Raw genomic sequence first — 10,565 nt, 5'->3', positions numbered from 1 at the left:
TTGTTATGATATATATATAAAGATAAAGCATGCTACTTAGGGATTTCATGAGGAATAATTTCCCTAATCATGATAACTCAAGACGTATCATTTAACTTCAAAAAGAGTAATCAAAGTTAAGTTTTCCTGACCTTCAACAACTAAGCTAATAAGACAATCAGTTGTGAAAATAATAAGAATATAAACTACTACCCCACTAAATGAAACCAACTGTACACAAATATTAGAGGATCGATGCACCTTCAGTGAGACTACAAGTAATTAAGGAATATCATCACCTGATGTATCCATGAATTTATCTGTTGATGTACTTCATGTAGCAACGGCCCTTCTATGATTGTCAAAGGAACCTAAAGAATCATTATTAACTAATTAACCAGATTTTAAAATATATAAATATATAATTGAAAAGGGAGCATGAGGTTAAGCCAATGCATAATACATTTGCAATCCATACTCAATAAATAAATAATTAAAATTTACATGCTACAAATAAATTTAAAAAATCTATCAATGACCACAAAAGGCAATATCACATGCTACAAAATGTATTATAAGTTTACATCTAAATGCAATATATTAAATTAATCAATCTAAGTAATCAAGAGAAAATAACATCCATTACTATATTTTAATTAGTAAACCTAAAAATATATAATTCCACAAAAATTTGATCATATCGTAAAGCACATGTCATATATCATCAAGTGATTAACATATCACAATGCAAGTATAAAAGGAAATTTTGCATATTACTATAACCAATCTATAAAGTATGCTACTGATTTATATAAAACATAGACACGACTTGAACATTAAAAACTAGAATTTTCTTTTCCTTGCACCATCCTCACAACCATAAAGGAGTCATTATGGACCCTTATTACAGAAGCCCGTAAGCCTATATGATTGTGATTTATGTAGATATCTTTTGAAACATAAAACAACGATGAAGGGGAATAAAATAATTAATACAATGGGATAATAATCATAATACGATGGAAAAGACATTCTAGGTAAAGAAAATGTTTTACCTTATCTGATTCTATAGGAAATTTACCATTTGCAAATACATATGCACCAGAGGCCTACATCAATGAAGAAAACTGAATGGTTAGCTTAGCTGATATGTCCACGTGTCATAGGAAAATATATAATTATAAATTTAATCATTTAAATACCTGAGGATCAATATCACTTCCATTATTTCCAACATAATAACTGTATGTCTGTTCTATAGAAGTTTTGACCTTAAAAAATAGCATATTCAGATCAGGTGACAACATCAGCTAAAAATATAGATATACGCACTTGGCAAAAAAAATAGTTGAGGACTCATAAGTATGCATGTTTAATCATAGCATTGCAATTTAAACCCACCAAAGATGAAGATAAAAAAATTGAATATGGAGAAGAAAATTTTCAAAATGAGGGTAACATTATCATACCAAACTTTTTTTGTTGAAATAGAAACTTAATTTCCCATCATGATTAAACTGAAGCTTTAGATTTCCTTGCTCAATTTCCTTTGTGGAGTTTTTCATACCTTGCGATGAGTCAACTATTGACATTGTTAGGATCGAGGCGTTCGCTAGAGGGGGGTGAATAGCGTTTTTCGATCTTTCTCTGCAAGATTGTTAGCGGAAGCAAAATAATAATAATAAAATACAAAGATCAAACGCTAACCCGGTTATTTACTTGGTATCCACCTCAACGAGGTGACTAGTCCAAGGATCCACACACACCACACGATCTTTCCACTATGAAACTTCTCCTTTTCAAAGAGCACTTTGAAGGCGGAGAAACCTTTACAAATCGATCTCTTCCTTGTACAAGATTGATAGTGAAGTTTAGAGGAAGAGGAATCAGGTTTACAGTGATTGGAGTTCGTGCAAGAATATAGAAGAATGAATTGCTCCTTCTCCAATCGTCAAACTGCGTTTTTATAAGATTCTGGACATCAGTCGACTGCTCCAAGGGCCAGTCGACTGATGGGCTTCCAACGGCTCTTTAATTCGCATTTAATTGACCAGTTGTCACCCAACGGTAGTCTACCAGTCGACTGCTCACTCGACCAGTCGACTTCCCAGTCGACTGCTTACTCGACTGATCTTTCTGTGCGCTTCGGTATGCTTCTGGTCAATCATCAGTCGACTGGTGAAATTGTCAGTCGACTGGTCAGTCAGTCGACTGGTGAAATTGTCAGTCGACTGATGAAATTGTCAGTCGACTGATGAAATTGTCAGTCGACTGAAAAAGCTGAAACTCCCTTTTCAGCTTCTTCTTCAGCCCTTAGCCTTGACACAAGCCTTCAAACGCCTTCCACAAGCCTCGTGCCCTTCCTTGCACTAGCTTGAGACGTTTCCCTCAGCTTCGTCGTGCTAAGTCTTCCTTTGCCAAGAGGCCGCGCCTCCGGGACTTCATCCTTTGCCAAGAGGCCTCGCCTCCGGGACTTCACCTTTGCCAAGAGGCCGCGCCTCCGGGACTTCACCTTTTGCCAAGACTTCATTCCTGGACTTTCCTGTGAACTCAATTCACACACGTTAGATCACCAACATTGCCTAACTTAAACTGATTCAGTCAAACATCAAAATCCAAATCACTTGGGGCAAAATTGCCCCAACAATCTCCCCCTTTTTGATGTTTGACAAAAATCATTTAAGTTAGGTCTTTAATACAACATGTATAATATCACAATAGATACCTTCAATAATCATGCTCTAATCAGAGTTAATCCAGCATTAATAAGCATAAATACTAAGCATGAATGAATAACCATGAATAATCATGAAAGCCTAACTTTACCATTTCATTCTCCCCCTTTTTGACATACATCAAAAAGCAGTAAAAATCAACAGAGTAAATATGAGTAAGTAAACAGATTTGCAAAAGGGAGCAATTATGATGAGCGTTGTTACTTTCTCCCCCTTAACCCTTACTTCTTCTTTGTTCAAGCACCAACAATAAGGATTATAAGTTTGAGCATATTGATGAACAAAGAACCAAGTAATTTCTACTAATAAGTGGCAAGATGGAATCAAAATCCATTGAAAATTCAACATGAATATGAAAACAGGGGCATCAGTCGACTGCTATCTGCATCAGTCGACTGATGTCTATTTTCATAAAAATATCATGATTTGTCAGTGCCAACTTCAGAAAAAATTCATAACTAATTCAATTTTTTCAGTCCAACTTCATAAATTCGTCGAAAAATTATGAAATTTGACACCATAGTTGCTTAACTCATTTGTCATTAGGGAAAATTAGTTTCATAAATTTTGCATTATTAAAAAGTCATTTTGATACTATGTATCAAAAACTTGAAACTTTAAGTTTCTAATGAACTAAGTATCATCAATGTAAATGAATAGATAATGTCACTCATTAAAGGGTCTAGGATGTGTAATATCCTATAAGAAATGTCATGAGATTTTAATTTCTTGAAATTTGCTAATTATTTTATCTTAAAGAGTTATTTTAACCCAAGATGCACTACCTATCAATCGACTGATTTGCACCCATCAATTGACTGATATCTTTTAGCCAACCATTGTTGTGTAGTTTTTTTTATCAATGACTCTTTTCTTGCTTTTCACATGTAGTATGAGTTGACTATCAGTCAATTGACCATGCATCAGTTGACTGCTAAGTCTACTATTACGCAACTAGAAAGATTTTGTTCGTTATCATTCTTGTTTAAGTCGATTACCCAATCGACTCAACCATCAATCAATTGATACACTAATTCTGGTCACTCTAATGTTGAATCCTCATCATGCCAAGAGACCACGTCTCTGGATCTTTCTCGTCTACCTAGTACAAGGCAACTTGGATAAATTTTCAATACCTAGAGATCATTTCTCCAAGACTCATCATTTGTATCTACTGCCAATAATCCTAACTCATCAGGTCTTCCACTTGTTCAGCCTCAGATCAATGATTTCCTCCATGCCTTGACCTCCGAAACTTCATCACTTACCAAGCATCTAGTGCCTAGACTTTTACTTCCAAGTCCGTGTTGAACTTCTCTGATTGCCAACACCTATTACATTTTCCACTTGCCGACCTGTTGAACTTGCCATTTAAAACTCCACGTTGGACTTCTCCAATGCCAAATATTTAGTCAACCTTAAGCTATTTAGACTTCATCCAATATCAAGTAAACCTTGACCTACTTAACATATCTAAACAACAAATATATTGTTGTTTAAACATCAAATAACAAACCTTGGTCTATTAGGACCAAGTTAAAACTAGGCTTGATTGCACCAACAAGAAATAGGTCACATTTTCAGCTTAATAGATTTCAACCACTACTCATACTCATGTATATAATATGTAATATAGTTGGACAAAATACATACAATATTATCTAGCTCAGCTTTCTCAAGTATTAAATTTGTCTAGTCGCTCAATCAACTTACAGTCGTCCAAATGTAGTCATAGCCAATCAAATTCTATCTTCTATCGCATTAGTTGATTGAGGTTTATCCTCTACCACGTCAACATGTGACCGAGTTCTATCTCATCTGAACATCTAATCACTTGAACCTAACTTGCAATAGCCCAATCGTTTGTCCGGTCGATCAAAAAATCTTATCCGGTCGCCTAGAAGTCTATTTTTCCTACACCACAAAGTTAATCTGAACAACATAGATTATATATATAAGTATGTTTGAGTAACCAACACTTCTCTTTCCCTGACAAGTTGGTAAAATACCTCACTTATAGATCAGTTAACTAAGTGAGAACTTTAGTTTACTATCTGTTAACCTTAAGTTTGTTTCATCTTCGTTTAAGTGCTCAAAAAGTACTCTGAACTTCGCTCATGTGGTCTGAACAACATTAGGAGAAGTGTCGTGGCACTCAGAGTTTTCAACCGTTTCACAACAAGTTTGTTTCATTTATATGTTTATGCTCTTAATTTCTTTTTCTTTTTATTATTATGAATATGCCTTACAAAACTTGTATGAGATTTCTCCGCCTCTAGAAGGTTTCCGAAAAGAGAAATCACTAGTGCTCACGTTGAGACATAAGTGGAGTAGGGGCCCCGGGGTTTGTCAAATCACGTTAAAAATGTGAGTTCTTTCTCGTGTTATCTTTACTTTTTTATTCCATTACGTTACTAACTTTGATAGAAAAAAAAAAGAAACGACGAAAAGACAATTTCGCTATTCACCCTCTTAGCGACGAAATAGATCCTACACATCAAATGTCTAATTTTAAACTCTGTCATACATCAAAATACTAGTTTGATCAATTGGTATTGCTTGCACCAATAATCTCCCCATTTAGATATTTGGTAACCCATTTAAAATTAGAGATACAAATAATAAAGACAAACAATGACTTTAAAATAATGTGATTCTTCCCTTTTTCTTTTCCCTTTTTATTTTCAAAAGCATTGTTTAACTTTAAACTCAAAAGTAACTTTAAACTTCATGTAGCTTCTCCCCTTTGACACATCAAGACAAGACCAAAAGAAATACTATGAAAAATTATTCACAAATCCCCTTCAACACGCATCATAGATCAAATTCAAATTGCATTCTCTTTTTTGAAAACCAATTTTTGAAAATTTTCAAAGTCATTTTGAAAATAAATTTTAAAAAATCAAAATTATTTTCAAAAATTAATTATCAAAATTTTTCACAGTTATTTTGAAATTTGATTTTTAAAAATTTTCTAAGTCATTTTGAAACTTTCGAAAATATTTTCAAAAATTTTCAAAGTAATTTTTCAAAACAATTTTAAAATAAATTTTCAAAACATTTTTGAAAATTCAGCTGGAGCTATGCTTTTAACAATAGATTAAGGAGTTGTAGGATAAAGGAAGGACAAACCCTTAATTATCTAACATAAGAGTGATATCCTACATCTCTATTGAGATGAGCATGAGGAAAATTCAGCTAGAGCTTTGCTTTTAATGGAGATTGCTCAAGGAAGGGATTGCAAATTCTTTTGTAGGCCCTATGAGTAGTTCATCCTCTTACAAACTTAGTAATAAACAACATTCCCCAAAATCTTGGCAATAAATAATATATTTCCTAAAATGACTTTTTCTCCTAAACAAGAAGCAAATTCTTATAAGATCATAAAAACTTTAAAATTTATAAAACTTATAATTTCTTAAATTGTTCCAATATTAGGAAGTGTGCCGAGATCATTAACTAGAAACAAATATGTGATGGGAAAAAAAATCCACAAGTAAACAATTCAAAAGCTAAGAAACAAATAGGAGATATCACACAATACAGGGTCAATGTAGGACCGGTGCATCCTAAAGAGGGGGGTGAATAGCACTCATTGTTCGTTTATTCTATCAAACAGCTAGCAGCGGATATTAGAAAATAAAATAGAGGACTCGCAGAATTTTACTTAATTCCTAACCTCGCAGGATTAATACGTCCAATGCTTATGCACGGGAAGGCATTCATCCACTAATTGTCTCCTTTCCAGAATTTTTTTCGGAGGTGGAGAAACTCGTATTACAGTTCAATCAAATAATAGAAATGAATTACAAGACAATAAGACTTAATATAGAGAAACCACCCATGTAACCACTCTGGAAGTCCTTGAGCGCAACGCACCCTTCCTGCAGCTTCCCCGGTTGTACTAGTAGGATGTCATTTGCGTACGACAGTACAACAGGATAAAGAATTAGGAGAGTTAGGGTTGCTCCTTGTGGTGCACGTTAAGACTCTTATAAAGACTCTTCTGGGTGCCCCGAACCGATCCGATTTGATCCGGTTCCGTCGATCTTTATCAATGTCAATTCCACCTAATCCAGGCACCTAGACCATACAGGGGCACCCGGAGTATGATCCGAGCGCTCAGAACCAGTTTAACTAGGTTTGACCTGAGTTGACTTCCAGGCTTGGCTCGGCTGTTTCTATTTGCTCCTCTTATGCTTCTTTAGTCTTACTTCCAACTTCTGGCTCCTACAAGATAAGCATACAAACAAGCAACCTAAGTCTATCTATAGTCTGTCTGACCTACGAAGCTTACCTAAGTCTTAACCTGTATGTTTAACCTATTAGGCTCACCCATATCTAACTTCCAATTAGGACTAGTCACTAGGTAGACTTTCCACCTGCCAAACATCCGGTCACCCTTGACCTGCTTGGATTTCTCCTTTGCCTAACCTCCAGTTAGGTCTAGTCACTAGGTAGATTTTCCACTTGTTAAACATCCAATCACCCTTAACCTACTTAAATTTTCCCTTGCCTAACCTCCAATTAGAACTTCCTGCCCAACTTCACTCACCAGGTCTTCTTGCCCAGCTTCACTCACCAGGTCTTCTTGCCCAGCTTACAACCAGGACTTTCCCTGTCTAGCCTTCTTCTGCCTAGCCTCTAACTAGGATTTTTTGCTTGGTCGAACTAACTAGAACTTCTTGTCCGGTCCAACTAATTAGGACTTCTCGCTAGACTTATAGTCAACTTTGACCTAACTCGACTTCACTCATATCCAAACATCATGTCTTGTTTGGATTAACTCTTGGTCAAACTGATCAGACCTAGATATATTACCAAACATCGAAACTCTGGAGGTAGACTAGTGCTCCTTGCACCAACAGTCAAGATTCTAAAATAGATAGTGAATAAGTAAACCAAAGGGAGACCCATGGTAAGCAAATGATTGACACTCTTCGAATAATTAATATTTCATCAAATCTTCAAAAAGGGAAATCAAGGTCGATTTCAACTCAAATAGAACTGGAGTTGCTGATGAGACGAGCTAGTTCAATAGTTGAGTCATCTATAAAAACCTTGTCAATCAATGAGGCATTGCTCTACCTAGCCTTTGAAACTGCTACAAAAGTTTGGGGGAAAATAATGCTTTGGTAACCACTAGAAATTTCTAGATTAGATTAAGAAAGATGATAAAATTATACACCTAACACAACAAGATGATCATTACAAATTTTAAGATAACAAGATATAATGTGTACTTTGAATTACCACCTAATGCCAATTCAAATGATCCATATAATCCACGAATGATTTGTGTGTCACATGATAACTACCAAAGAATCATCAAAAGATGTGCATCTTAATAGATGATCGGCAAGGATCAAATAGCAAGTCTAAAGCATTGATTAATGTAGAAATGGCAGTCAGGATCAAAAACAAAGGGTTACAATGACAAAGCACTAATAAAGATGGTGGGACCGCTAGTAGGAAATGGTGGAGCCATCAATATGATGGCAAATGTTCATGTCATATCAAAGATGATGGTGCTAACAATGGCAAAAGGTGAGTTAAAGCGTTGGTTAGGATTGTCGAGCCTCGAAATCTTTCACTTAGTGATAATGAGTTTTAGGTGAGGAGACATGGAGAGCAATAGATTGGTTGAGATGATAATAAGATCAAAGATCAATGAGATGCCAAAAGAAATGGGAAGTAGAAAAATGTTGGTTGAGGGAGGGGAGGCCATAGTTATCTTGTTACCTCCCCTCCAACTAAAAATACATGGGAAAGAGAAACACTAGAATGACATTGAGATCATGTAAGCAATTGTAAAAGAATGAAATCATTGAATTATTGTATTGAATTTATTTATTAAAATATGTATTTATAGACTTATCAATATTTGAACAAGCCCTCCTTTTTTACATTGGTCTTATAGATCACTTATCAAAATTTGAGCAAGTCCTCCTTTTTACTTTGTCTTATATATCAATTCTTAGTTCCAATCTAGTAGAATTGATTTTGTAGACAAGATCAATTCTAGCTTCATCATTCATTATCAATTACTAACAAACTCCATGGAATATTGCCCTTCAAATACATCATCAAAAAAATTTGCTTATGACTTATTTATATGTACACATTTGTAATATCTTGAATGATTCAATTCAATATATCATAGTAGAAATAATGCTTGTGACATATTAGAGACAAATGTCAGTCCATGACACAACATCTTGGTATGCAAGGTTAAGGTTGGATACCCTAACCATTAACAACCTGTTCATTCAAGGAGTATCAACCAAGGTTCAAATTTTCGATTTGTGTCAGAGTTTCAAACTTTGACAGGAACAATATATTGTTCCAACATCATGTCAAGGTTCTAATGTATGGTGTCTCAAAGATGAATTGGAAGTCAAAGGAGATAAATGGAAGGAAAGAGAGAAGACAAAGAAGTTAAAAGAGTAAACATATACTTTGAAATTTTCATATCCATATCTATATCAATTTAAGATATCTAGTCCTCACCTATCTTATATTTGTCAAACATGGGTTATTTACTATTTTCATTCAAAATCTCATAATGTCAAGATGGTTATCCATTCTAGATCAAATGAGTACTAGAGGGTATCTGTAAAAAATAATCAATCTAACTTGAATGTGTAACAAAAAATATATATATATATATATATATATATATAATATTCTTAAATTAATTAATTCTATTGGGTATTCATTGAAGGGGAGTCTTGACGCAACGGTAAAATTGTTGGCATGTGACTTTGTAGTCAAGGGTTCGAGTCACGAAAACGATCTCTTGCAATGTAAAGTATGGTTGTGTATGATAAACCCTTCCTCGGGACCCTACATTGACAAGAGTTTCATGTACCGAGCTTCCCTTTTTATTCAGGTATTCATTACTTGAGCCATTAAATTCATACTCTTCTTATATCTACCATAGGTATATACTACTTAATCCAAATCTATCTTAAATAGTTTAAACAAGTTAGATAATCATGAGTGTCCAAAAAAATACATCTTGTTGTCATCCCTAGAAATATCGTATATATGATCCTCACATGTTGATTTTGTGTTTTGAAGAAAATTGATATATAGTTTAAATTGCAAAAACGTGTTATGATGTCCATAGATGAAGTATTTAATTCCGCACAACTATCCTACTATTGTTTTGTGAGTGGGTCCTTTTATTTTAGTATGCCATTGTTTTGGGAGTGGGTTCTAAATAATATAATCCGATTGGGACACCTAAAGTGCTAGTTCAATATTTATTCAATTTAACCTCTAATGCTCCTTTCTTCCTTTTGACATGGTGCCACATCATTAGACGTATAGTTACCCCATCTTTGCTAATTGCCTAAAATAAATATAGCAAAAAAAAAGTATTATGAAGGAAACACGAAAATAGTAGATCAGCAATGAAATCAGCAGATAAGACATTCCTTGTTATATCAATTATCAAAAGTGCTTGGATTAAAATGTTTAGAATTGAAAGAGAATGTTCACCAAGTGAACTGTTTTAGTACATGCAAATCAATAAACAAAAACCATAGAAGCAACTAAAGGAACTATTCTTACAGGTATTCGGATGATGTCCTCCCTTCTCCAACCAAGAGAGTTATAGACAAGAACAACCTATATGATTACAGTTTTACAAGTTCATGTATATGATATACTTTCTCAGTTTGAAAGAAATATACCAAATCAAACTAACTCACCAAGCTCCTTCCATCCTTTATTTCTGACTCAGATGCAGGACAGTAACTTATGTTAAGAAGGGGGCACTATAAAACAATGATTAAATTCATAAATTAGCATCTAAGGAAAAGAAGAAAAAAAGTGTAAATGCAT

General features: G+C 34.3%; 1 protein-coding gene across 2 annotated transcripts in view; it reads right to left on the bottom strand.

Moving 5' to 3' along the window:
- The window catches only part of LOC141844946 (alpha-mannosidase At3g26720-like), an 81,611-nt gene that overhangs the window by 54,384 nt on the left and 16,662 nt on the right, over positions 1-10,565 (bottom strand). For both annotated transcript variants that reach the window (XM_074732928.1, XM_074732929.1), the window contains 2 exons: positions 10,433-10,498; positions 10,293-10,349 (listed from right to left, as the gene is read on the bottom strand). In XM_074732928.1, coding sequence (XP_074589029.1) covers positions 10,293-10,349; positions 10,433-10,498 — 123 coding nt within the window. The remainder of the gene's footprint in view (positions 1-10,292; positions 10,350-10,432; positions 10,499-10,565) is intronic.

This window comes from Curcuma longa, chromosome 14, assembly GCF_044706935.1.
Source record: "Curcuma longa cultivar G26 ecotype Majalengka, Jawa Barat chromosome 14, ITB_CL_G26_1.1, whole genome shotgun sequence".
In the NCBI taxonomy this organism is placed as follows: domain Eukaryota; kingdom Viridiplantae; phylum Streptophyta; class Magnoliopsida; order Zingiberales; family Zingiberaceae; genus Curcuma; species Curcuma longa.
The sequence above is the reverse complement of the archived record's forward strand: the minus strand, read 5'-3'. Positions and strand labels throughout refer to the sequence as shown.